This window comes from Xiphophorus maculatus, chromosome 9 (genome assembly GCF_002775205.1).
Source record: "Xiphophorus maculatus strain JP 163 A chromosome 9, X_maculatus-5.0-male, whole genome shotgun sequence".
In the NCBI taxonomy this organism is placed as follows: domain Eukaryota; kingdom Metazoa; phylum Chordata; class Actinopteri; order Cyprinodontiformes; family Poeciliidae; genus Xiphophorus; species Xiphophorus maculatus.
This window is the reverse complement of record NC_036451.1, coordinates 2,935,274-2,962,615: the sequence shown is the minus strand read 5'-3', so window position 1 is coordinate 2,962,615 and position 27,342 is coordinate 2,935,274. Positions and strand designations below refer to the sequence as shown.

Below are 27,342 nucleotides of genomic sequence, written 5' to 3'. Positions count from 1 at the left end.
TATTTTTATGATAGAAAATGACAATCACCCCCCTGATGAGAGGCACCTCAAGAGAAATAATGTCTGTTTTTATGTATAGATAAACATAAAACAGAGTATTAGAGCCACAGTAAGAAAATAAAGAAATAAAATACAATTACGACAATAAACTCGTATGAGAATGAAATCATAATATTATGGGAATAAAGTGGTAATAATGCAAGAATAAAGTCATAATCTTACCAGACTAAAGGTATAATGTTATGACTTTATTATATTAATATTTCAAATCACTTTACAAGTACCAAATCACACAAAATATAAAATCTGATCAATTCTACACGGTCCAGTCACATAGACATATTTAAATTGAGTTACATTCCAATTAAATCCTGGTAACAATGAAATGCGGACAAATACATTTTATAAAGTGAGTTATATTCTGAGTTTAACAGGGAGTCTATCAAGAAAAGATCAAACTGGAAAGATTTCACCTCTTAATTTTAGAAATCATGCAGTAGCATTTTGGAGAAGCTGGAGGGTTTTTACTGAATAATCTGTGTTTCCTCTTAACAAAGAATTAGTGGAGACTGGCCTCAAAGTAACAAATGCATGGAATAACGTTTCTGCGTCACTCTGGAACAGGATGTTTCCAACTTTCAGAGTATTTTTCCAACTTTCAGAGTATTCTGAAAGTTGGAAGAAATGGCTTAGAAAATTTATATTAAAAATTAAATTTATTAAAGAACAGAAAAACTACACTTTAATGTTTAATTAGAAAAAACCTTAACATTGTAAAGGAATCTCCAATTAAAAATAGTTCTTGAAGTTAGCTTCTAAACCAATAAACAGAGGTTTTTTTAAAGCTCATATGACACAAAGGCATCACAGTTTGTAATAAATATGAGACATAAAGCTAACCAGAGGAAACAGTTTTACATCTGAATAAAACATAGATGTCATAAAAAAAAAGTTATGGTTATTTACAAAAACTATTTCGAAAACAACAATAAAAATGCAAACTTTGACATTTAAGAGTAAGAGACAAAATCTCTATACAAACAATATCAAAACTGGACAAAAATCAGACAATAAACCAACAAGCCTCTGCTTCGTATATAAAAATATTTGTGTAAGTATTCATGAATGTGGGTGATTTTAGGTATTCTACCTCTCCGACTCTACAGCAATGGGCCACAAGCCCATGTCCTGTAAGAGTTCTTCCTCTAGTATCAGGTCATCGCTGTACTCCGTTAAGTCCAGACGGTGAATTTCCTTTGGGGGCGTTTCTGGTTTTTCAGGTTCCTGGAGACAAAGGAAGATTTGAAATACAGTCAATCAGGTTTATTTCTATAGCATATTTCAGCAACTAGGCAGTTGCTTTACATTAAGATGTAACCAGGTGACTCTGAACCCATTCAAACACTGAATAAATGCTTAGAACAGATAAATGTGTCGATGTGCCACAACTTCCTCCAACTGAACAGAAACAAAACCGAAGTTATTATCATTGGACCTAAGAGGAACGACTTAGAATCAACACACTGCTTCAGTTATTACAGCTGGAAACCAGTGATCAGGAATGAAATCTGGGTGTAGTGAAGGACTCTGACCTGAACATTCAGAGGCACATAAAGACAGTTACAAAGTTGGCCTTCTATCCCCTGAAGAATAAAATTTGATGGATTGATTGATTCACATCTCCCAAAACAAACCAGAGATTCCAGTCAGACAAACTGCAGTATGTTTAAGGAGTACCAAGTGTGGCTGGGTGTGAATTCACCCTTAAATATCAATTTTCTGCAGAACTTTTATGCTAATCATCAAATATAATTTGGGTCCTTAGATATTGTTTTGCTAGTAGAAAACCAAACTATTCTACTAGTATGTTTCCTCCCTTCCTCTCCAAATATGCACATAATGATTAAAAAAAACATCTCAAGAAGCAATACATATGGAGGTGAACTTGCAGCTCTCCTTTGGTAGAGAAACAAACATTACCTGCCTTCATACTGCAGCTGCTATCCAGCCCGAGATGGAAACACTTATCCCTTAATAGATTTAGCCTATATAGTTAGCAAAGAGCTTGCCAGACACTGCCTGGTAATACATACACTATCCTCTGTGGCCAGTATCAAATAACATGAAGAATGAATTAAACATGAGGCTAGGAAAAAAGAAGAGACACTGATAAAAATGCAGACACACAAAGAGGGCCAGGCTGCTGCCTCCTTTTCCAGAGTGTACTGACAAATGTTTTATTTGACTTAAATACATTTAAATGTTGCTCAAAAATGTTGTTGGAGAGCAGCTTGGATCTTAGATAACTGTACAATATGCTTTTTCAGACAGCTAAACATATAAACTTGTTAGCAGCTTCACTTGAACAGATTTTTTTCTGCATCTTCTCTATCTACCTTCTTAGTTCAGATTTCTGCACAAATGACTAAAACTGTTCAAGACATAAAACATGTCTTACCTTTTTCAGTTTCGTCTTGTGTTCCTCCTCCTCCTTTTTATGTTTAGTCCAGAATTCTTCCCTCTTTAAGTAGTCCTTCAAACTCTCTGCTTCAAGATCAAAGTATTTCTTCATGCTTAAACTCTGCAAATAACACACAAAAAAAATCAGATTTATTTGTGACCACTAACTGCTGTGCATTTTACTGGGATTTTATGTGACAGACCAACACAAATTGCAGCACAATTTTGAAGTTAAAGAAAAAGGACAAAATAATCCTGCCACACCCATGTTTCATGCTACTGTTTCGTGTTACTTTTCTTCCACAGGTTCTTTTTAAATGTAGGTCAAAGCGTTTAAGTCAGGTCTCCAACCACAGGTTCTAATTTGACATTTCTGCTGTGTTCCCAGTATAACTTGTGTCAAACATGCCTGTTAGCTTAGGTTTTGGGAAGTTTAGAATTATGCCATCCTCTTGTGGAGAATTGAACTGTACTGTAAATTGTTCAAAGCTTAGAATATTGCTTTATAACCTAAACCTACACTAAACTTCTTCAGAACTTTATTCCTTAGCTGTCTGCTGTGTTCCTTGATCCTTTATGATGCTGTTTGGTCACTAATGTTCTCTGACACGCCTCAGATCTTCACAGAGCAGCTGTATTTATGAGATTAAACCACACACAGGTGGACTCTATTTCCTAATTAGAGGACTGCTGAAGCAATTGGTTGCACTTGAGTTTAATTATTGATATCAGAGTAGAAGGGGCTGAGTACATGAGAATTTTGTTCTTCACACAACATTTTCCTTCAACTTCAAAATCATGTGCTATTGTTCATAGGGTCCTGTCAAAAAAGACAATAAAACACAAAGGTTTTGTGTTTGTAAAAGTGCAAACTGTAAAAAACGTCAAATGGAAATTAATATTTTTGCATGGTTATGGTTAGGGTTAGGTAAACAATTAAAGGCTGAAATTAGAACATGTCATGAGAAAGGTTTCTCAGACTTATTATTATAAATGTTTTTGAACAAACAAACCAGTCTAGCTCTCACCTCATGCCTGGAAGGAAGATAGAGGGCCTTTGGTATTTCAAAAATACGAAGAACCCCAAGATCATCTGCAACAGCCAGGAAGTGCTGCTTGGCTGGAGGCAGAGAACAATTTAAATAAGCAGCCTGCTGACTCACTGAACACAGAGCTAAACTTTGAGAAAATAAACAAAACATGTAGAGGTGTAATGTGACAACAGCAATGAAAAATATATTTAAATAGTCAATTTGAAAAAGTACATGTCAACACAGGTAGGAGCTTGGGAGTGACATTCCCAGTTGTTGTGAATGGTAGTTGAGGAACACACAAATTAGCTTTCATTTGATCATTTCTGTCATTCATGCCATCAATAATGCCATGGTACCCTCTGCTTACAACCTTCCCCTTTCTCTCTGTTATCCATACAGCTTCTCCCCATCAGCAGAGTCTGTTATGAATGCCCAAGCATGCACACAAGCATGATTGCCAGCTATGAGGCCCTCCTCCTGGTTCTGATTGGTTGTTTTTGAATGGGAGCGGTGCATTTCTTCAGACAGCAACAGTAGCACAGGGAGGAGGTGGACAAGCTTAATTGTTTCTGAGATTATCTGCCTCATATTATACTGTCACAACATCATGTTAGTTTTAACAAATATGTAAAAACAAACATATATATTTTTTAAGAAAAGTTACATATACAAGTTTTAATGTAACCGGAAGCGCGTGTGTTTTCTCACCCGTGAAACTGCAGGCTTTCATGCAGGTAATCTTGCTTTTGCTGATATGAGGGTGGAGCTGTAGTGGTTCACTGCTGTTTTTTAGCAGGTCCCATATCTCAACACTGCCATCTGTTTTTCCAATGAAGAAAACAGCCGGTCGGGACAGCGACCAGCATCCCACAGTGCACTCCTGCTCAAAGTATTGCGATGCAACCAGTGGGCCGTCCTGCATGCAGCAGTTTCAGGGAAAAAGTGAATGCAACTTTATACATTTTAACAGCAAATCTAAAGTTATTTTTTGGTAACTTGGTCAGTTATCTGTATGCTCCAAAATCCCTCTGTCAAATGCCTAAATGATGTTTAGTTGTTTAGAGTAAAATGGGGAAACAAATTACTGTAGATACAACAAATTACTGTAGATATGCAACATACAGTAAGGAAAAGCAAATTATAAATATCAAAGCCAAATATTGTTTTATAGCTTAACTGTGCTTAACTGGTGTCAGAGCAAAACTGGCATATGCTCACCACATTCTGCAGATTATAATCTCAATAAAACACACAAAGAACTGTTCTTCTAATGTGACAAAATTTGTAAATTTTCAAGAGGTGTGAATCCTTCTGCAAAGGACTATATATTAAATCAAAATTTAATATATTATATTAAATAATATGACCAATATAACCTCGTATGGTGTATGTATTTACTCTGGGCACATAATTTATGCTCAGTGGACTTGTTTTTAGTGTAGTTACCATGACTCCCTCTTTCCAAATGGCAAAGTTCCAGCCTCCTGTTGACAAAAGAATGTCTTTGAAGAATGGAGATCGCTGCACTGTGTTCACCAGCCAATGATGGCTGTTGAAACACGCGAAGGGTTTGGAACCTGGGAGCGCAGCAGCACATTATGAGAAAAGGCATGTTTTACTTGGCAGAATACTGATTGTGATTTCCAGTCTCAGTCACAATAAATGATGAAGACAAGTCACACTTCTGTAATCCTATACATTTCCTGAGGGTAATTAAATTTAGCATGGCTGCCAAAGGATAAGAATGATTTAAAAGGGATATACAGTAGGTGTCAGATTTATTGTTATAAAACTGAAAAACAAAAGTTTAATAGTTCAGTTTATTGTGATGAATGTCTTGGTTTGATAAGAAAGTGCTTACACATGGTAAAGAATATATTGTTTAGGCCCCTTTTAAACAACCTAGAAATATGGCAGCACTCACTGTGCGGGCGCCCAGAGTCGTCGCTTTCCAGTTTCCAGTCAGAGTAAATGATCTCTCCATTCTGGCAGTGAAAACATGACAGCTTATTCATCAGAGAATAAACCTACACACACCTCATAGTTTCTTAACCATTCAAAGCCAATGTTCTGTCATGATCTTAGCTTTAAAAAAAACTTCAGCAATTTTACAAAACATTGTAACGTAAACTGAAGTGAGTTTGGGAAAAAAAGACTTGTAGAAAAAAAAACCCTGAAAAAATACTGTTGTGGATTTGGTTTTTGAAGTTTTGACATTTTGAAGTTTTACCTCTGTCCCAACAAAAAACTTGGTATTGATGTTGTCCATCTCCTTCAGTTTTTCAGATGCAGGTATCTTGAGTTGGCTGTAGTCAAGAAGGGCCTCTGTCCCCTTTATTTCTTTGTCTCTTTCTGAGTGGGAAAACAAGGTTAAAGTGTTAATCACTATTCTACCAACTAAGAGAGAGATGGCTTAGCTCCTTACAAAAACACAGAAAAAAGAGGAACAGTTTGAGTCAGTGGTGTATGCTTAATGTAAGGAAATAACAAAGATCGGATTGATGCCGTCTGCATTGTACTCTCACCATTAACAACATGATGGGAGGACAAAAGGTGGAAGATAAGGAGAGGTGTATCTGGTGAGTGGGGTGGGAAAAGAATAAGAGGAATGAAGAAAAAAGCTGGGAAAGAGGGTTCTCTAAAAAAAGGGACTTGCTAGGGAAGCATACAACCAAATGTGTGTCATTAAGGAAAAAAGTTATTAAAAGCAGCCTTTCCCCCATTCATTTTAATCATCATAATGAGAGTAAAAATAACTAACTTTGAGTAACTTTTTAAAACCACTATTTGGCCAAAGCATTGAGATTTTTGATGACCTTACTGGTCAGAAATGTCAGAGTCGTTCAAGCCAGAAAATCTGCTTTTTTTGCTCAGCAGCTGATTTCCTGGTGCATTTCTATTGCACATTTTCAGAATTCACTTCTCCATTTAAAAATGTGTGAAGAAAACAGTAAGACTATGTTGCACTGCGGCAGAAATTGATTCAGTGCTGCCCAAGGACATGGCTGTTTAATAGTTACACAGTGACCGTGAAGCCTGCTGACAATAACGTGGCGTGTAAAAGTATATCTGTTGTGCTACAAATGACTGTTAAATGGCTCCACTTTTAGAAATAGCAGTGAATACCGGAGTCAACACAAAGACATACCTTGTCAGTAAGATAGGCAAACTCCTTAAGCTGAACCAAAATATTCATCATATTCATTAAAATCTTAATTGGTGAGTGCTTGGGTTAAGTGAAAAAAAGATGACCTTGCAGCAAATTAACCAGCCAGCTACCAAAGTGGTGTTTATAGAGCCGGACCTTCGTCCAGACAAAGACAGGTCTCTTCTTGACCAGCATGGACACATTCAACCTTCCTCAAGCTTTCTGAGCAAGATATTACAAAGAGCTGACAGTGAGCAAGGCCAGTGCTTTGCTACCAGAAATTAGTTTATTTTGGAAAAAAGACTCTTACTAGAGTGGTGGGAAACTCAAGGAAGACAGCCTCACCGTGCTCATCAATGAAATCAGCTTTCCAAACCAAAACAAAACAAAATCTTTGTTAATGGGAAAATATTATGTATTTTCCAGGCACATAGTGTCATTTTATAGCACAATCAAGTAACTATGTTTGGCTGGTATAAAATTCTATGTATATCAAATACCACCTAAAAGAAGTTTCACTTCATAATTTAAAGCCTGGAAATTGGGTCTCTGTCTCTTTAAGAACTCCTGATTTTTCCAAAGCTCCGCCTTCAGGGAGTCATCACAACATGGCTCCTCTATTCATCCTTAAACAATGTTTTGACCAGCGCTGCTCTGAGAAGTAGCTCGTATAATGAGCTCTGCGGATGCACAGCAGGTAAACAGCAGGTGTTTGCTAATTACTGATGGCTAGTCTGAAGGAGCTAAGTGAGAAAGTGGCAGGGGAGGGATACTCTATAATGCTGAAGCCTAGACGTTTGAAAATTGTAGGACCATGGAGGAGCAGCACCTCGAAGGTGTCGCTAAGTCCAACCAGGAATTTTGAATAACTAAATGGTTGCCATAGGAGATTAAAGGATTTCTTAAAAATGCATAAAAAAAATCAAAGCAACACTCCAGTTATGTTTTTGATGAGGGAAAAACATTATAACATATCATAAAGGTCAAAAAAGTTAATTTTACACAATACTGCCCCTTCAAATAAATGTTAAATTTCTATGGCAAAAGTATTAAAATTAATACAAAAATGAAATATCTCTTCTTTGGCCGTACCTGTAGTAGTGATGAAATTTTCAAAGCTGAACTTCATAGGAACATATTCTCCTTTGGTATCAATCTTTGACAGTGAAACCTGACAAATGACACAAGATAAAAGATCCTTGATTCTGCATCATTCTATTACCTTTCGTATTTCAATTCCTTATGGAATATAATGCATATTAAAATTAGCTTAGGTTCTACACATCACAAATTCCCAAAGCTAAATTACTCTGAACATTGGTTTCCAAGTCCTGTCCAGATGTTTGAAAGTTTCAGGAACGCTACAGGTCGTCATCGGGGTCTTATGGTCGACAGTCGGCGTGCTCTCTGTAGGTGTGTTCGAAAACTCAGCTGGAAGTCTCACGTCCCAAAAACGAAGAGTGCTATGGAGCAAAATGAGGCAAAAAGGTCAAACCTGGAAACGGACGAAAACTTAAAATCAGAAGTTCAAATTCAAACACACACATCGAGGTGGTTACTTGAGTTCCTTTAAATCTAACTTTCAAACTTTTTGTGTTTTTCAAAAAATGGACAATGTTTTATTCCTCAGGCCTACCAGTCAGGGGAGCAGGTGATGATCTGAATCGAGACTTTCTGCTTGTTCTCCACTGGTAAGCCCATCATAGTAACCTTATCAGAGAAAAAGTTACAAAATCAATGCCAAAATGTAAGCTTTGTACAAACTAAATAAAATGCCAATCGTAATTATCAGAATTTCATTTGTAAAAAAAAATTAGAAAAATCATGCATTCTTTTCCTCCTATTTCACAATTATGCTTTCTGTTTGTCTAAAACAAACAGAAAGCGAGACAGATGTGTTTGACCATGTGAAAAAGTTACTATTTTGTACAGCAAAGTAGGATGTTAATCTTTCCCCTGAGGGAACTTTGATGCTTACATTTTTCATCCATCTTGATGAATACACGACGTGAAAATGATTTATGACGATCCTCTATAGAGGTGAGGAGTAGGCGCCAACAGGAAAAAAGAAACTGCAAGGCGCATGCCAACACTTTAATAAACGTTCCTTTTTGTCATCTTGGTAGTAAGCGGTATATCCCAGAATTGACTTTGAGGATCAGTCTATATCTTCTCCGTAAATCTCTACATGCACTTACAAAAACAATGACTCTTTAGAGTTTACATTTGGTCTATTATTTACATGAAATATAATGCTATATTCACACAAAAAGAACACCCTTTTCATCAAGAGGACATTTTCTACTTATTAGCCTTACTCTAGTTTAGAACATGTCTTTATTTCAAAGTTGCCTCTAATTCTTCAACGTTGAACTTTTCTGTACCTCGAATGTTGGCGGCAGCCACTGCACGTCAGTAACCGGGGCTTTGTGGCTGCTCTCTAAGGCTGACACCGCACAGAATCGCACAATAGGAATATTCTCTCTGCTGTCGTTGAGGTCCTGGAGAGACAGCAAACACAAAAAGACACTGTACAGTAAAATCTGACAAATCAATCAAATCAGGCAGATTCTACTCAGCACAAAAGCCATTCAAAATGCTTCAGCAGGATATCAAAATACACAAAAGTCCAAAGAATTCAAATTTAATCCAAATACTTGAATGGGATTTTTTTGCTATGATATCAATATGTATGCATGGGGAAAAAAAACATTCCACATGCAGCCTTCATAAAAAGAAACAAGTTAAACCAAAGTGATTTATCTGGAAGGCCGTTGGCAGATATACAGTATGTACATGTTCCATAGATCCCAACATCCAAATTAAGTCCTTTTAACCAGCACAACTGCTATTGTTTACTCTGCAAACAGCAGAGAGAAAAGTGATCTGATTTAGCAGAACGTTATCTTGCATAAGGGGACAAACCACGGTGGTAGATGGGGAGTTGTGTAACAGCTGGCACTATGCTGTGTTGACTCAAGAGAATTAAGAGCAAACAAAGATAGAGAAAGGGAGAAGGATGTTAGGGGAGGAGTAAAGGAGAATAAAGCAGAGAGGAGAGGGATGGAGGCAGCTGTTCCACTGTAGAGACCATAAAAACACACAAAGTAAATGTGGGGACCTAGTACATGTATCTGTTTAAATACAGCAGCATCAGTGCAGTTAGCCAAAACTCACTAAGTCGGACACAATTCCAGCTACGATGAAAAGTTTGTGGATTGTTAAATGCAAAGTCTGCTCCAAGTCAGCCAATTGAAAAGCACTGCTATCAGTTACTAAGAAAATGTATATAAATGGATTAAGCTTTAGAAAAGTGGAAATAAAAAAGTTTAAAAATGTAACGCAATATTCTGGCATTTGGCAAAGTCCATATATATTTGTACTTACAAACTTGTCCGAATTTATTGATTCCCTTCTACTGCCGGGTTGTGTTGCCTGTATGAAGGTGACATGAGCAGAGATGTCCCACAACAAAACCTGAAACACGAGTTAACGAACAAAATCAGTCAGTAGAGGGCAACAGCTGAGCGTGGAACATAACACTTAAATGAGAGTAGTATTTTATAGTGGGCTAAAGAGCAGACCTGTGTGAAGAAAGAAATCATTTTGAACTTTTCAGAGTATAAGAAACAGGAAAGGTGGTACCGTAAAAAAAAAAAAAATCACCTGGCCATTTAAACAGCCCCCAACAATAATATTTGGATTGGAGGGGGAGAACTGGAATGCAAGAATGTCGTCTGGGCATTCAAGGAGAAACTGTAAAAAATAATAATAAAAAGAGAAAAACAAAAAGATAATGTACTACAGACAAAACATAAACACTGCATTTCACAGAAACCTATGTACAGTATATTGCAAAAGTATTCATATACTTTGAATTTCTCCACATTCTGTCACATTACAGTTTAAAAGGTCAATGTACTTCACTATATGCCCATGGTATCGACGTAGGAGCTGCAGAGATTTAAAGCTCAGATGAGAGAATGTGTTAACAGGAATTCACAAGTATGGCCTTTATGGAAGAGGAGCCTGAAAATAGCCAGACAACAGAAGTCCTGTACGCAATTTGCCACATTCCAAGTACGGAATGTAGCAAACCTTCTGGTTGTCTGGTCAGATGAGATAAAAATTATATTTTTTGGAATATTTTTCTTCATGAGGGACAGGGAATGTGGTCAGAGTCTACGGGAGGATTGATTAAGCTAAACACGGCGCAATCCTGGAAGAGAGGCTGCAAAAGTCTTAAGACTTACCACCAGAGCTACAACTGAACAGCTGAAATAATAGCAAATTCATGTATTAGAATGGAAAAGTCCAGACCAGAATCTAATTGGGAACCTGTGGCAAGGTTGGAAAATAAATCATTCAGTCTTTTTGAACTTGAGCAGTTTTCTAAAGAATATGCAACAGTTCTAGGCTCCTGATGTGAAAAGCTGCAAGAACGATAAAGGAGTATGAATACTTTAGCCAGGAAGATTCAGATATCATGTGAGTTTTAATTCACTGCAGTCTTCCATCTTGTCTGTTAATGCAAGGTTTGTCTTACAATACAACAATCCATTAGCATCAACTGCATTTCATCAGATATGGGTATAAAGTTCCACACACCCCCACTTTAGCCAATGAAGTAATGGGTGACTCAAGCTCCAGAGAAGATTTACATCACACAGAAGTGGTATTACATTACTTTAGCTGCTCAGATTTATTGACTGGGAGCCTATGGTCAAATCAATAGGTGCTCTCAAATTTTCCTACAGCAAACAATAGTCCTGAATGACAAAGTGCAATTCATTCCAGCTGTTTCTCCTAAAAGCTTTTCTCCAAGAGATGTGCAAGAGATTTCTTTACTTGTGTGTTGGAGGGTTTTCTTGTTTGCTTATCACACCTGGGGACTGGAGGGGTTGGAGAAGCTGTAGAAGACAATGAGAGGAGGACTGGAGACTGCCTCTGCAAGCTCCTCGTGTCTTTTTGTCATGGCCACAGCAATTACACCTGCAGCATACACACACGCACACACACAAAACCCCCACAAATAATTACCGTATGTTTTCAACCATCAACATAATTAAAGCATCTTTGCATTACTTTTCTGTTCTTGATGGGAAGGTAAAAGCTTAATTGCTTTAAAATGTTGCACTTTACCATATATTGTAGGGTGCCAGTTGAGGCAACTAATTGTTTTGCTTTTAGCGAACTTCTGATCTGTGAAGACCTGATGGAGCACCAGAGTATCGGACACCTGCCCTGACCAGTCACAAGCTTCAAGCCCCGTCGCCAGAGCCTTCCAGTCATCCAGAAATACGTTTATGATCTCTTCCTGCTGCAGGGCAAACAACATCCTAAAACCAAAAAGCAATACAACTGACTGTGCTAATAGGCAATCTTATCCAATGTCACTGTAATGGGTGGGAGTTTTATATTTTCTCAAATCTAGTTGGTTGAGTCTGATTGGATGGGAAAACTGCCAATCAAAACCATTTATTTTTTACCTGGGAATCTGTGCTTTACAAAAATTCATCAGGCTCTGTTCTTTAAGAATCGTTTCTTTTTCCTCAGTGCTGAACTCTCTTGGTTCATACTGTGTGAAGGTGTCCTTTGGAACCATCCTGCAAAGCAAAACAATGTTGATAGGGAATATATACGTTGTTGGTCCAGGTAGACATCTTTCAATCTGTTTCCGACTCAAAGGCCAGAACCTTTCAGTCTTTTTGTGCTGATTAAATCTGTTTAAAGCCCAAAGGTTCATCATGTTATACCTCATTGTCTGGCAACTGTTGGTCTGTATCATGGGAACAGCCTGCACTCCACAATCAGTCAGCAGTTTCTTGATCTTGAATTTACTGTCTTCATAAGAAGTACACTCCAAGTGGCCATCCTTTGACTCTGCACAGTCGCGGTCTGAAAAACAGACCTTCGATTGAACTGCCCGGTCCACTCTTAATTTGAGCCTCAGCTGATGAGGACAAGAAGACAAAATCAATAGAATAGCAGCAAATGTATTTTATTTAACTTTACTCTGCATATGTGTTTTTTAATATTGTGATATGCCTTTTCTCTCGTCTCCTTGATAGGTTCTTCTATTTCCTTCTCGCTACCAAGAGAAATCCAAAATTGTGGTCTTTTGTCAGCCATAAGCAGCTCTTCACCCTCTGGGGACTGGATGACAGAGACAGAATAAGACTGGGTTATGGAGTTGAAAATAAATGTTTTATAAAATCCATTAACTCGTACTGTAGTAGCAGATTTTGAGTGACAAAGTTTTGGAAACTAAAGTTGAAGCTCTTAAGAGTTTTATGCTAAATTACATAATGCACCAAACATACAGTATATCGCATATGAAATATTTTTGTTATAGAATGGCAAACTGAACATGTTTTGTGAAAGTAATGAACATAAAAAAAACTGCATGCTCACTTTCAGTATTCGATCTTTGCTTTCTGGTGTCAGAACCAAGTAGAAGAACTGGCCGTAAGTGAGGTTTGAATCAAAAACCAACAACATCTCTTCCTCTGGGTATGCCTGTTCAGAACAATGACACCGAGTTCACACTAAGACATGCAAAGACATCAATGAAATGTAGGAGTTAGATTCTAAACATGGAAAAGATAATCACGCCTGATGAGACCTCATCAGCCCCTGAGGAGGCGCTAACATCTAATAAGAGTAATGTGCTAGAAGGGATTCTGGCAAAATATGAGTAAACTTCAACCATCTCCGTTGCTCACACAATCCTTGTTTTATGATCCATGTATCGTCATAGCAGCTCCGTTTTTTTGTTTATTTGTCTGAATGACTCTTACAAGCACTGTTTGTTTCACTGGGCTGAAATCAGAAACTGCAGCTCTTCTCTTCATGTCGTCTATGATGTCGTCTTTCTTGAGCAGTTTGAAAGGGCTCTTCTCTGTGACGTCTTCATCAATACGGCAGTTGAAGAGCTCCTGAGTGGCCGATGTCAGGACCAGGGGGAAGATATCCTCAGGGTAACCTGGAGGAGAAAATTCAGAATCCTTTTTTAAATCTCATTCTCTTGAAAGTTTGTTGTTGTTCACAAACCTGTAAGACAATTGAAAACAATCCAAGTGAGAGGAATAAAACTAAATCGATGTACAAAAAGAATATAAAGATTTTCTTTCACCTTAAAGCGTATAAACTGAGCATATCTAAAATTCTGATTTTTGTGCCTTATTTTTTGTATAGTGAACTTGATATTGAAAACACACATTCATATGATCTCTTGGTTCAGATTACATGAAATGAGTTAAATTGGAATTACAATGTAGAGGGCTTGAGTTTCCTTTTTCTTTTTCTTGAGCATTTACCAAAAGTTGTGTTCTGTGGAAACAATGTACAGAATGGTGTGAGCCTAGCCTACACACTTTTCCAAAATGAGCCATTGTCTGGAGAAAGAGAGAACGATTCCCTGACCTGCTAATTCCAAAAGAGTGCTAAACAAAACCCAAATGAATGAGCTCTGTTTCTTCATTTTCGCAGGTTTTACGTGTTGAGGAAGTCTTTCCTCTATAGAAATCAGTATCACCCACATACAAGTTGGTCCTAAAAAACACAAAGGCTCTGTTTTCATTTATTAAGTGGAGATCATGGTCAACTTTGAAATTTCATACAAACAAGATTCAGCTCCAAAACCCTGAACGCCCGCGATAAAGAAGAACAAACTTTGGCTGAGTGACATTGTGAAAGATTTCTCACCTACTGACTTTTTCGCAGCATGTTAGTTCAATCTGTCTTATGGATCCTTACTAAGTCACAGCAACATGACAAATAAGTCAGAAATTATAAATAAGAAGTGACTGAAAATGACAATAAAATATGGAGATTAAAAGCAAATAAAACATTTGTTCTCATGGTGTAAAATACACAAAGGAACATTTTTCCCCTTATGTTTCATATCAAATACACATATCATGCATCCAGCTATTACTGCTAAACACTGTCACCCGTAATAATACTGTTACCTTACATTAAAATACTGCTGAATGACTACTGGAAGACTTTTTTAGCTGTTGTGATTGATTTTATTTTACATGTTAGATGTCTTTGTATGCTCCTCCATATCTCAGTTGTGTCTCAGTCAAGGGAACACAGAAGTAAACAGGACTCTGCATAATAACAGTTTTCCTCCTCCTTGCGGTCTCTCTCTTCAAAGTCCTTCCACAAGGTTGCTGAGAGGACCGGGGAATGCTTAAGTAAAGCTAGAGTAACCACTTCCCAGCTGGGCGTGTCAGCCTTTTCCACTCACACCACTTAGGCTTCATGCCAAATCATTGTAGTGGAAACTCACACCCCTCATTTCAGAAAGATATGTGCCAGTCGTGGTATTTGAGTTCACAGAGAATGTTTGTTTAGGAGGAAAAAAAAGAGTATGATGTACAATGTTCCTCATACCCCAAGAGTACAATTAAATTGCATTTGTTGTCTGCTGCTGAAAATTATTCTAAATTAGGTCTCTCTTTTCTTGCTTAATTCACCAAAGGCTTGTCAGCACACAATGTCCTCTGTATTTACATCCATCTCTATGTTTCTCAGGAATTAGAACCTGAGTCTAAGCATTTCTATTGGGTTTAAGTGACCTAGAGTGTGTTGGAAATGTATTCTAATTAATGACATTTTCTTAAACTTTGTCACATTACAATCGTTAACTGTGTTTAGGATTTTATGGGACACAACTTGAAAATCGGAGTTCATAATTGTGAAAATGGTAGGAACAGAATGCATAGTTTTCACCAAATTTTAAACTGTGGCTTCTTTCTATATTTATTGCCCAGACCTATTGTTAATTGTTTTGTAGCATTATTTATTTTTTTTCCAGGATTTTTCCATCCATCCTTCCAATCGACGCTAAGCTTCTTCTTTGTTGCGGCTGAGAAAAAGGATGATGACAGCAGCAGATAAAGTTCAAGGGCTTTGGTTGCTTTTACAAGGTACATTGCTTGGAGTAAACAAAACATAATTGTGTGAGAAGGTCTATATTATAGCTGATCAGAAGATCTTTTTTTAATTTCACAACTAAACGTCAGCGCATGTAAGATTAACCACTGACTTTTGGGTTAAAACTCGGGTTTAGGTTAAGTGGAAGGCTTGGCTAAGTCCATGACGAATGTGTGAAAGTTTTAAAAAGCAAATCAATATAGGTCTGTTTCTGAGAAAGAAAAGGAATTTGGTAAAAACTGATTTTAAGGAAAAACAGAAATGGACAAAACGAAATATAGCATTATAATGAAAACAGTCATTGATCTATTTAGGTAGTTAAAAAGCTTGATTTCAAGAATGAATGCAAGACTAAACTAAGAGAGACCCAATGCTGAGAGAGCATGTCCAGAGACAACGCAATAGATGACATTGTAGATTCTGTGTTATCTTAAATGAACTCGAATTATCTTACAGGAACTGGCAAAATGGGGAAAAAAACTCTCAAGAGTGTTCTGTGTGAATTCTAAAGCAAAACCACACTAGCAGATGTGTCAAGAGACCAGTTATAAAAATAATTTATAAGAATAAAAGATAAATGTTTTGTGAGATAAATATGAAGTGTGTTTTCCAAACTTCAATACAGAAGTAATGAAATTACATCTGTTTGTTTTTTTTTTTCTTTTGCTGCAAAAATTACAAGCGTACCAAAGTTCTCTTACCTAAACTTGTAGAAGGCCGACTGGCTTTGCCTGAAATGGAAATAATTCCTTCCATTAGAGATTGTAAAAGAGTAAATATACATATAGTCATGTTCAAAAAAATTACATAATGTCTTCTGATTTAGTGCCTCATAACAACATCAATAATAGAAATCTTTAAGCAGGTATTAAATATCATCATTATCTAAACACTCACCTTTTCCTTTTCCTTTCCCTTTCCCTTTCCCTCTTCCTTTACTTGGTGATCTTTTCCTTGCCTTAGGAGCCATCCTTCTTCTTTAGATCAACAGGTTCACTGAGGATAAAGTGACATCTATCCAAAAGAGGCAGAGATTCAATCAATTATTTTGAAAATCACTGTCTATTTGTGACTGGAACTTGACTTCAGTCAGCGGGATTACGAACAAAATCAGTGTATATGCTGACATCTTGTGGAAAATCCATGAATTGCAATGAATTTATGTTTCTCAGGGTCAATTAAATCAATGTACGAATAAAGAACATTAAGGTTCCTTATTGGTTAGAAAATTGTAGTATACTGAAATAAATATTTTCAGAGGGTTGACAAAACAATATTATGCTCAATAGTACGTTATTTGATGTTTATTAGTTGCTTTTGGCCTTGAACAATAAACAGTCAATACATTAATACATGTTCTAAGAAATAATACTTAAACAAGGAGTAAGAGGCGGTCCTTGGAAAGTTAGGTATTAAAATGTAAGTTTGTAGCCTACAACCAGGACAAATATTTTATGAAGCGATTTTTAAAATCTTAATTTTTCTTTCCGGATTCTGTGTTTTGTACATAACTCTGCTTAGGTTTCATCACCGTGTTTAAAATGAACACCTATGATTTACTTTGATGTTACTTTTAATAAATACGGAATTCTAACTGCTTTTTGCTAACAACATTTGCAACCACACAAAAGCGCATGTAGTTTGAGACAAAGTATTAAACTGTTTTGCTCACCAGGATACTGCTGTAGCTATTCACCTCAGGTTTTGGAGACATACCGTGCGGTTTGTTTTGCCCCCAAAAAACTGACTACCTTGAATAAATTATCTTCAGCTGCTGATAAAAAAAAAAATACATAGATTAAGACCAGATAATATACAAATAAATAACTCTTACCGGTAGTTTAAGCCATATATTGAACTCCTGTATCTCTAAAAGTAACTGCTCGTCAGTTGTGGACTGTTTGGTTGCCCAGGGTGACAAAAGAGGGCGGAGAAACTCATTGACAGAGTGCTGCACAAGCCAATCAAGTCCCAGCTTTACAGTGACGTCAAAGCAATGTTATAAATTTACCTGGGCAAGCTTGAATTTATAGCCTCGGGAGATCAGTCATCTGTAATATGAACGCATTCATGACTCTAACACCAAACCAGATATCCCGTAAAGATGTATCGTTTTTATTGACTCGAAGCTTAATCAAAGTTCGTGTAAACTGCGGTGGGTGCTTCAGAAATTGATTGAAGTGGAGAACATTGGTAAGTAAAAGATTTATTGCTTATATTTGGGAATATTACACTTATCCTTTTTTTTTTTCTTGGACGCTTATTTCTAAACGAGAAAAGAGTGAATTAGCGGTAGAATCTGCCCAGGTCTCTGACTGGAAACTGTAATGAATTATTCATGTTCAGTTCAGATGCACCTGATCTCACGTCTTCTACACTCTGTCATTTGACAAGCAGTCCCTCGTTCATTCCTGGTGGGAGAATCAGAAAGAGATACTTAGAACAACCGGTTGATAATACGCCAAGTTTTGTAAATAAAGTCTTTACTCTTCTTGTAAGAAGCTAACTTATTTATTTCCTGGTGAAAGCGCCTTGCGAAAGTTGCTTTAACCTCTTCACATTTTGTTCCACCACAACAGCAAGCTTCAGTGTACTTCATTATGATTTCATACATTTAAGAGGTGAAAGAATAATTGTTCAAATTAGAAAAAGTAGGCATGCATGCATTTTTGTCTATATTTAACTTGACATGCCTAGACACATTCTGTTCCTCCAAATGTTTTCATTCAGTAGTAACATTATTAGTGTTTGTAAATTTTGTGGATTCAAGGCTTAAAATAAATCTAATTTTGATTTGGGTCTGGAAGATAAACCTTCACCCCAGATCCAAGTATTTTTCCATTAACTGTGACCTGCTTACATATCCAGGATGATATTACCACGATCATGTCTTCCTGTTACAAACGGCGAAAGTGGCTTCTTTTGGATTTATTTGAGCAAGGACATTGTTGATGTCACTCATCCATAAGTAAAACTCTTTACAGTTTATCTCACTTCAGCTTTGGATCTCTGCAGCTCATCCAGAGTAACCAAGGAACCTCTAGACTGATTCTCTGGATAATTCTGTTCCCGCCTGGCTGCTCAGTTTAGGTGGACAGTCATAGTTTGACAGGTTTGCAGTTGTTTAATCCTCTTTCTATTTTCCGATGATGGATTGAACAGTGCTGTTTGTTCACTAACATTCTCCAGCAGACCTTTACACTGAGAACACTAAAAACTAATTACACTATACATTATCTTCAATTTCACAATCAAAATAAACTACTACTGTTGGTCTTTCATTTGAAATTCTAATGGATAAGCTTGATATAATGTGAAAAGATTCAATGAATACAAAAATGTTTTTAAAGCTCTTTATAGACATTTTATAGCCTATAGCAGACAAAAAAAGGTAATAAATATGAGTGAGTAAGAATGTATGGATGGATGGATGGATGGATGGATGGATGGATGGATACAAGTCTTTATTGCAATTTGGGCTACCCAATGATAGAACAATCAAATTTTGATATTATTGATGCATATGGTAGAAAGGATATTGGTTGTTATTTACCCACATTTTCAGCACTATTTTTATTTTTCCTCATTACCTCTGCTGTCCTTGAGCTTTAGTATCTACCTCACTAAAATCTAACTTACTTGTGGGCATAAAATGCATTAAAACTTCAACTACCTGGACAAATATGTCTATATGTTGGCATGGAGAGTTTCATGAAATTTAACCTGAAATATTCCGATGTACCATAATTCATCCAAGGAGTTGTTTGGGAGTGCAATATTTAACTCATAAAAATGGTGATGACGATTCTGGTTCAGTATATTGTGCAGCTCTGAAACTCACTGCCTGTTTTCTGTTTCACTTTGTTTATTACCTGAGCTGACATTTTGCTTCACATTTTTATTATAGTCTGCTCTGCATATGCTTATTGCGTCCTGCTTATTTGATCACCGTTTTTAGGCGCTGCAGTTTACTGCCTTTCCTGGGGGGAAAAAATCTGAATAAATTCAGTCATGGAAGAGTCCAGTGAGACTTATGATGTCCATGAGACGAACCATCCCATTTCGTGGGAAGACCACCAGTGTCAGATCGTGGAGGAGAGAACTGAATGCCTCCAAAGGAAGATCAAGTACTACTTCATGAATCCGTGTGAGAAATACCACGCGCGGGGACGGAAACCTTGGAAACTCATGCTGCAGATTGTCAAAATTGCTATAATTACCATGCAGGTTTGTAGCTCTCTCAGATGCAATCAGAAGAATGACACTTCATCTTCATGAAATGGTTTTTGGTCATTGCAGCTGGTCTTATTCGGCCTGAGCAATCAGATGGTCGTTACTTTCAAGGAAGAAAATCTGCTGACCTTCAAGCACCTTTTCCTCAAAGATTATGTTGACAGAGGTATGGAAACCTACTCCGTTTACAGACAAGCTGATGTTTATGATCACATCGACTACATTATTACTCAGGTGAGAGAAATTACTTGAATGAAATTCATGTGACATTACCAGTATTTTTGCTTTTGTGATGTTAATTATTGACACACTTTTACTACTCTAGAGCCTTATATAACATGAAAGCCTGCAGATTGTATGTCACCATGGGACTGGACTTTGTTCACATCATTGATCATGATTGTTCTGTTCTGTCAAATAACTTGGTTTATGTAAGATACTGAGTTTCTTCTCCACCGTACTTTGTTATCCTCCCAACCATTGCCACACTAATATGAATGGTTTACAATTGCCCATTTACAGTACGGACTTCTGCACAACAACACTGTTGGGAATCATGAATATGAGAAAAATGGCTCTTCAGACAACCCGCTGCTTCTCTGTCAGGACTTCTACAGGAATGGCAGCATCTACCCTGGAAGTGAAACCTTTGAAATCGATGCTCACGTGGATACGGGTAAACGTTGTTATTGTTGTAACTCATGATTATAAATTGGCTGCAAGCGATGATGTGCAGTAATCTTCATGACTGGTGAGGGACTGACTCCTCTGGGGTTGGATGTGAAGCTTATATTTCAACTTTGACCTCACACTTCTACTATGTGCTTAAACAGGCAAACCTAAAATTCAGTTGTGGCCTTTTTTAGCAATATATTCCAAAACTAATAAGCTCAAGATTATGAAAATATGCATTAAATCATAAAATTACCTTGGAAACAAATTAATTAAAGTTAACTACAGCTATAAGAAAGGCATTAAGCATTCATTGCAACCCCTCAGTGAAGAAGAATAAGATTGAAAAGTTAATTTATTTCTGTCATTCAATTCACAAAGTGAAACTTGTAGCTTCATTGTAAAGAGTGTTTATTTCTGATACGTGTGATGAATATGACTTACAGCTAAGGAAGAAAAATGGTTTCTCAGAAAATTACATCATTGTATAGCCCACAGAGTCATAGTGAAGATTGCTGACTTTACTGGACAGTTTTATGGACATCCTCAGGAAAAACGGTGAGCTACGAAAAGCCATTGCTAAAGAAGCTGACTGTTCAGTGTCCTAAATGCAAAATCATAGCTTTAAAGATAAGTGGAGGAAAAAGCAAGAAGAATAACCACAGCGCTGCGAGAAATGTACAGCGAAGCACTTTCTAGAGATTAGCGCCTCTGGCGGATATCAGTGCATCAAAAGCCACATTGAGGAAGTTTTAGATGCATTCTGACAAGCTTTATGAAAATATTGCTTTCATTTTCAAGCAGAACACTTGACACTTTGTCACACTGTCAAAAATACCAATGGCCTCTTTATTGATCATGTAAAAGGAGCCCAGATATTGATTGCAAATGCTATAGAGCACAAGGACATTAATAAAAGGTCTTAAAGACACTTCATTAAAATATACTAATTAAAAATATATCTTCTCTTAAGATTTTATATTTATACTTATCTTTCTGTGAGATGGAAGTCAAATTTCTTGCTTATGTACACAAACTAGACTAATAAAGTTGATTCATATTTCTGATAAAAAACCCACAAACTTTTCATATTCAAAAACAGAATTTTGGGTTTTTTCAACTGAACCGTAATCATCAAAAGTAAGAGAAATAAATGCTCAAAATACAGTATGTCACTCTCTGTGTAATGTTAATGTGTTCTATAATATATATATATATATTTTTTCTTTTTTTGACAGTGGAAATGATTTGACCTTTTAGTGATGCTGCACCTCCTTTCCAAAACAAAACAACATTATGGTTTTCCTTCCATGTAAAATATCAAAGCATTTCTCCATGACTCATGTCAAATGGGACGCTGTTGTGCAGAGACATTATTTCTACTAACAACTAATCCAAACACAAAACGGCCGAGGTTTTGCATAACTTTTTGTGGTTTCTGGAAATGCAGACAGTTCCTGCTTCACAGTCTTGCATTGTCAGGAGCTTTTTGTTTCGCAGGCCAGAAGAAAGTGCACATCCCAAAAGAGGAATAAATACTTTGCTAGTCATTTCAGAGAAGCTCCATTTAATCTCAAAAGCATTTAATAAGTAGCCTTGCCTTTCTGAGAATGTCAGTTCTGGTTATGCACAGTAAGCAGCCTTATTTGTAATACAAGTTTCTCTCACTGAACTGTGTTAAGTAAGCTGATCCAAAAATCCTAAACATCAGACATCAAACATCTTAGAACATAAAACTGAGGAATTACCCTGAGGATTGTGTAACAGGAGCTTTCTTTTTAAACAGTGTAAAGAAGTTCTGAAAAAGAGCTCATGGGAGCATTTTTTTAAAAAAAGAATACGTCTAATTTACCTTCAACAATCTGAGTTGTTGCTTTGTAAATCTGGACAACATGAAACTGTTAAACTTATCAACCGGACCCACATGAGATTGAGGAAGCAAACAAGAAAAGAATCCAGTACCATCTGGACCCACTTAAGCTGGGTGTAGCTTAAGTGTTAAAGCTACACCCAGGTCAAGATTGCTTGGCAGAGAGAAAGAAAAACAAAGCTAACATGTTGAATGCATCCTAGTAGAAATGTTCTACAATGTAGAGGATCGCATTAACAATAACCCTGATGGATAATCACGTGTTTGTTCTCCCTCTGTAACAGAATGCCTTAAAATCTACCCAGTCGTTCCTGTGTCGCTACGTGACACGCCTCAAAACTTTGAACTGCATTTTAAAAGGTTGGTGATAAATGTTTGTGTCTCTTAAGTAAATAAAACATCCTTTAGCTCCCTTGTAATATGTCGTTTTTTTAAAATCAAAGTTCATCCTGTTCTCTCTCCCAGGCTGCTCCTTGTGAAGATCACATTCACTGTCAAGGCCATTAATCTACAAACTGTGAGATATCGAGAGCTGCCCGACTGCTACGTCTTCACTGTTATTGTATGTTGTTTTTTTTAACAGAAATAGTTGGCATTGGAAATACCACAAAAATTACTTAACTATATCTGTAATAATACCAAGAAAGAGTTTAATAACTTCCTGGATTTAATTAAAAATTGTGATTTTAGAAAAAATGATATTCCCTCTCACTGAGAAACATCTGTTGACAGATTACTTTTAACAATCAAGCTCACAGTGGCAGAATGAAAGTCGACCTGGAAATGGATGTGGAAATCAACGAATGCAAAGACTGGAAAGTCATTGGAGCCTGTAAGTTCACCAAGCTGAGCGCACACTAGTCTATGTGGGTATTCTTTAACCTGAGACGAAAAGACTTTTAATTTTCATTTCATTCGTTTAGCTGCAAGAAAGATTTACCTGACTGTGATGTTCGACTGCCTCATCGTCATAACCTGCATCACCTCCCTTGTGCTCTGCACACGCTCAGTGATCAAAGGGATTCTGCTAATGTTTGTGAGTAAAATACGTTTTACTCAATAAATTTAAATGTAAGTCGGCGTCTATTTTGTTTTGTGAAAGTTTACTCAACATGCTAAAGTAAAACTGTGCTGAGAGATCAGTGCTGGTGGTTTTATTGACTTGGGATTTATGGTTCTGGTTCTGTCAGCATAAACAGGAATGCAACTTCGCGTTCATGTTTGTTTAACTAAAAACTTCCAAAGGAATGAAAGATAATTTTAAGTCATGCATGAGCTGCCTGGTTCTAATGTAACCAGGTGGGAGTGATCTATTATTTCTTAGCTTTACAGACTTCTTTGTGTTTCATGTTGTTTTAGTTTCAATGCATTTAAAAGTAGCCTGCTAATGAATGTTATTGCTGGTTTTCTCATAGAGCTTAGTAAAAAAACAAAACCCTTTTTTTGTGTGTAAACAGGAGTACAGCCGTCATTGCAGAACACACTCTGGTAGAGACGTGCCGTGGTCAGACAAGCTGGAGTTTGTGAACGGCTGGTACATCCTGATCATCGTCAGCGACACGCTGACTATCATAGGCTCCATCCTCAAGATAGAGATCGAGTCTAAGGTAATGAAGACTTCTTTAGAAACTTCATGATTAACAGATTCTGCATTATCATCAGACCAAATAGAACTTTTTTAATACTGAGGTATGCAAGCTTAAGCTTAACTATTGCACTTTTCTCTCAGGTCTTTACAAGCTACGATGTGTGCAGCATCTTCCTCGGCACAGGCACCATGTTCGTTTGGATCGGAGTCATCCGTTACATGGGTTATTTCAAGAAGTATAATGTATGAATCTAAGTCTAATCTATCCATTGTCTACAGTACGTCTAACTTTAAAGAAGTATAATCGATAAACAACAATTACAGTAATATTGGACCAAAATTCTAGTCACTTCTACACTGATGACTTCTTAAAATATTATTAAAAATAAAAATTGTCATTAGAAAGCCTTGATGGGGCGTGCCGTGGTGGCGTAGGGGTTAGCGCGACCCACATTTGGAGGCCTCAAGTCCTCGACGCGGCTGTCGCGGGTTCGACTCCCGGACCCGGCGACATTTACCGCATGTCTTCCCCCCTCTCCCTCCCCCTTTCCTGTCAGCCTACTTCATGAAAAGGGACACTAGAGCCCACAAAAAGACCCCCTGGAGGGGTTACAAAAAAAAAAAAAAAAAAGAAAGCCTTGATGAATAGCTTATCAAGTGTATGGTTTAATTGTGAGGCTATTTTGCAGCAGCATTGTTGAATATTTACTTCTTATAATTAATAATAAGGTCAAAAGACTTACATTATGCAGTAAGTCTTTATTTTTCCTGTTTCAACATTCCAGGCAGTGTCTGAAGAAGCTGGTTGCCTACATGTTGTGTCCTAATTACATCATTGACTTTATTAAATCAGGGTTGCCTCAGACATCAAAGTCACACACTGCATAATGAAATAACGGGTGTTGGCATGACCTGTGGCCGTCTAGATTATGTGCATTTGTGTGTGGGTGTGTGAGGAGTGGTCTGTTTGTACAGTAAGTGTGTGTTCAATAGATGTGTGCAAGATTTGCTATAACTCCATTTTGAAAAAGAATAAATTTAGAAAATTCAGTTATTTTAGGTTTAAAATAAATTATTTTTGTTTGCCTACTTTTAGATTCTCATCGTGACGCTCCGAGCAGCTTTTCCAAATGTTATCCGTTTCATCTGTTGTGCTGGAATAATATACATAAGCTACTGTTTTTGTGGCTGGATCGTGATTGGCCCGTATCACGAAAAGGTAACAACACACTGTCGTTTATTTGGATCACTATGAACAGAAATCTAATGCATTTGACAGTCTTTCATTCTGACCTGGAAAACTGTGACCGTTGTTTAGTTCCGGACCTTAAACACCGTGTCAGAGTGTTTGTTCTCATTGATCAACGGAGACGACATGTTCCCCACATTCAAAGAGATGACGCAGAAGAGCAGCCTGGTGTGGATTTTCAGCAGAGTCTACCTCTATACCTTCGTGTCGCTCTTCATCTACATGATCCTCAGTCTTTTCATCACAATCATCACTGACACATACGACACAGTCAAGGTACAGGCAGCAATAAGCGCACCGTTTGCAGTATTAATAATTAATACCCTGTTAGCATCTTTAAACCATAACATTCCAACACTAAAGTCTGCCCCCTTATTTTGGTTTCCTTTGTTTAGCAGCAGCAGGAGAACGGAGTCCCAATATCAGAGCTGCAGAAATTTCTCTCTGTGTGTAAAGATCTGCCAAATTCTGGAGTTTATAGACTTGAAACGAACAAGAGCTGCATCATTAGCTGCTGCATCAACAGGTAAGATCACATATCTACATCTGTTCATTTAAAATTGATTTTCATATTCAGTTTCATTCAGAAATATCCAACCCCCACAAATTTTATAAATATATATATATATATATATGTGAAATTCCAGATATTTCTAGACTCAAACCTCTAGTCATCTTATACAATTTTGTACAAGTTAAAAAAAGGGCCGATATTGGACTGATGGCAAACTTTAAATATAAAACATGGAACAACCAGAAACTAAAAGAAAATAACAAAAAATAAAATGAAGAGCTAAAGTACAGAGTGAAGGAGGAAACAGCCAAAGAACAGATGGAAGGAACAAAAATGTAACAAATAGTGGTGGGAAGAAGTCCTTGCTTGAACAAAAAAGGATGGATGGCTGGTCCATTTAGAAAAAAGGATAAAGTGTATAAAATCTGAACTTTTTTTACATGTACATCCAGAATCTGCAAACCCTTTCAATACTCAAAGTCTGTACTTTTCCAGACTCTGTACAAACATTGTTTTTCTTCAACCACACAACTGTTTTTAAGGTAAAACTGAAACATAATTACGTTTTTGAGAAATCTAGAATGATCCTTTATTTGATTCAGCTCTGATTGATTTGTAAAGGTGAGCTGCAATCATAATCAAGACAACAAAGCTTCCACAACAGATTATTTCCTCACACCAAATGGGCTGTGGGAATAAGAAGATGCATTTTTTTTAGTCGACATTCCATGAGTCTGTGGAGCTGAAAACCTGTTTGACTAAATAAAAGCTCAACATTTTTACCAAACATTAGCCGTTTAGCGAAGAGAGCCATAAAAATCGACAGCATGATCTGATAAAGGCTGCTATAAAATGTTCAGATTCCAGGGAAAATTTGGACAAGACTGAAAAGATTTGGAAAAAAATAAATAAATAATCACTATGAAGTGATGAAACCAAATCAGAACTAAATGAAATATTGGGCTGCTGCATATCTAAATCACAGCAAGACAGGCGTTTGACCAGAAGAACAGCAACCCAATGGATGAGCAGAGAGGAGGGTAAGTATTGATACAGGGCTAGTTTTCCACACCACAACAAAGGGCAGATTAACATCCTGGATTTACAGAAATCATGACATGGATATTTTGCCATCTTCTGTTAGCACACAAAAAAAACAACTCCTAAAATATGTTCCAAATGCTATTATTAAGCAAGGCTTCGTCATTATCCTTCCTCATCACAACGATGTCTTAAGGAATCGGAGTTGAATGTTTGATTGTAGATTTATATATTCATTGTAAGATTGATATCATTTTTGACAAATATAAATAAGAGTCAACTTCCAGATAAAAGCACTTCTTTAAATCACTCATCAGAAACAACTGATGTATAAAGCATTAAGATCAGTTTTGTTGTTTTTTTTTCATTCCAGATGCAACACTCACCAAGAGAGTCTGACATCAGAGGCATAGCAGTTTCTGAGTATTTTATACTTTAGGGATTCCTGGAATCAAATTAAATAAACTTATAAAAAAAACCTGCTACAAGAACAAACTGGAGAAAGATGAACTCAAAATGATACACAAACCTGAAAACATCTTGTAAATAGAAAACATAATGATATTGTAGATATAAAAAATGTAATG

At 36.9% G+C, this 27,342-nt stretch overlaps 2 protein-coding genes across 5 annotated transcripts; one reads left to right on the top strand and one right to left on the bottom strand.

The window, feature by feature from the left end:
- Window positions 1-299: 299 nt before the first annotated feature.
- wdr63 (WD repeat domain 63) lies at window positions 300-17,491 on the bottom strand. 2 transcript variants are annotated; one of them, XM_023339337.1, is made up of 23 exons: window positions 17,423-17,491; window positions 16,486-16,602; window positions 16,290-16,319; window positions 13,443-13,627; window positions 13,057-13,161; window positions 12,691-12,798; window positions 12,399-12,595; window positions 12,132-12,248; window positions 11,785-11,981; window positions 11,528-11,634; window positions 10,309-10,398; window positions 10,030-10,119; window positions 9,027-9,143; window positions 8,279-8,352; window positions 7,952-8,105; window positions 7,735-7,813; window positions 5,725-5,846; window positions 5,419-5,479; window positions 4,941-5,071; window positions 4,203-4,410; window positions 3,489-3,580; window positions 2,459-2,581; window positions 300-1,284 (listed from the first exon to the last, which is right to left on the bottom strand). In XM_023339337.1, the coding sequence occupies exons 2-23, from the start codon at window positions 16,556-16,558 to the stop codon at window positions 1,147-1,149; spliced, it is 2,598 nt and encodes an 865-aa protein (XP_023195105.1). In that variant the 5' UTR covers window positions 16,559-16,602; window positions 17,423-17,491; the 3' UTR covers window positions 300-1,146. The 2 variants fall into 2 exon arrangements, with proteins under 2 accessions (XP_023195105.1, XP_023195106.1); XM_023339338.1 differs by having other exon boundaries at window positions 17,261-17,478.
- Window positions 17,492-17,629: 138 nt separating this feature from the next.
- On the top strand, window positions 17,630-27,312 carry mcoln3 (mucolipin 3). Of its 3 annotated transcripts, XM_023339540.1 has the most exons (15): window positions 17,630-17,781; window positions 18,604-18,700; window positions 19,547-19,815; window positions 19,888-20,055; window positions 20,344-20,497; window positions 22,648-22,723; window positions 22,829-22,925; window positions 23,096-23,195; window positions 23,287-23,399; window positions 23,821-23,970; window positions 24,093-24,194; window positions 25,048-25,170; window positions 25,270-25,476; window positions 25,596-25,726; window positions 27,129-27,312. In XM_023339540.1, the coding sequence occupies exons 3-15, from the start codon at window positions 19,600-19,602 to the stop codon at window positions 27,166-27,168; spliced, it is 1,677 nt and encodes a 558-aa protein (XP_023195308.1). In that variant the 5' UTR covers window positions 17,630-17,781; window positions 18,604-18,700; window positions 19,547-19,599; the 3' UTR covers window positions 27,169-27,312. The 3 variants fall into 3 exon arrangements, with proteins under 3 accessions (XP_023195308.1, XP_005805200.1, XP_023195309.1); XM_005805143.2 differs by lacking the exon at window positions 18,604-18,700; XM_023339541.1 differs by lacking the exons at window positions 17,630-17,781; window positions 18,604-18,700; window positions 19,547-19,815 and adding an exon at window positions 20,147-20,252 and having other exon boundaries at window positions 19,891-20,055.
- Window positions 27,313-27,342: the final 30 nt, after the last annotated feature.

Bases quoted from the DNA above. Each gene is read 5' to 3' on its own strand.
- mcoln3 (XM_005805143.2), top strand. From the start codon at position 19,600: ATGGAAGAGTCCAGTGAGACTTATGATGTCCATGAGACGAACCATCCC. The intron at 19,816-19,887 runs GTTTGTAGCTCT...TGGTCATTGCAG, and splicing joins TTGCTATAATTACCATGCAG to CTGGTCTTATTCGGCCTGAG. The intron at 22,926-23,095 runs GTATGTTGTTTT...ATCTGTTGACAG, and splicing joins GCTACGTCTTCACTGTTATT to ATTACTTTTAACAATCAAGC.
- wdr63 (XM_023339337.1), bottom strand. From the start codon at position 16,558: ATGGCTCCTAAGGCAAGGAAAAGATCACCAAGTAAAGGAAGAGGGAAA. The intron at 10,120-10,308 runs GTGATTTTTTTT...CTCGTGTTTCAG, and splicing joins GGGGCTGTTTAAATGGCCAG to GTTTTGTTGTGGGACATCTC. The intron at 1,285-2,458 runs GTAAGACATGTT...CTTTGTCTCCAG, and splicing joins ACAAGACGAAACTGAAAAAG to GAACCTGAAAAACCAGAAAC.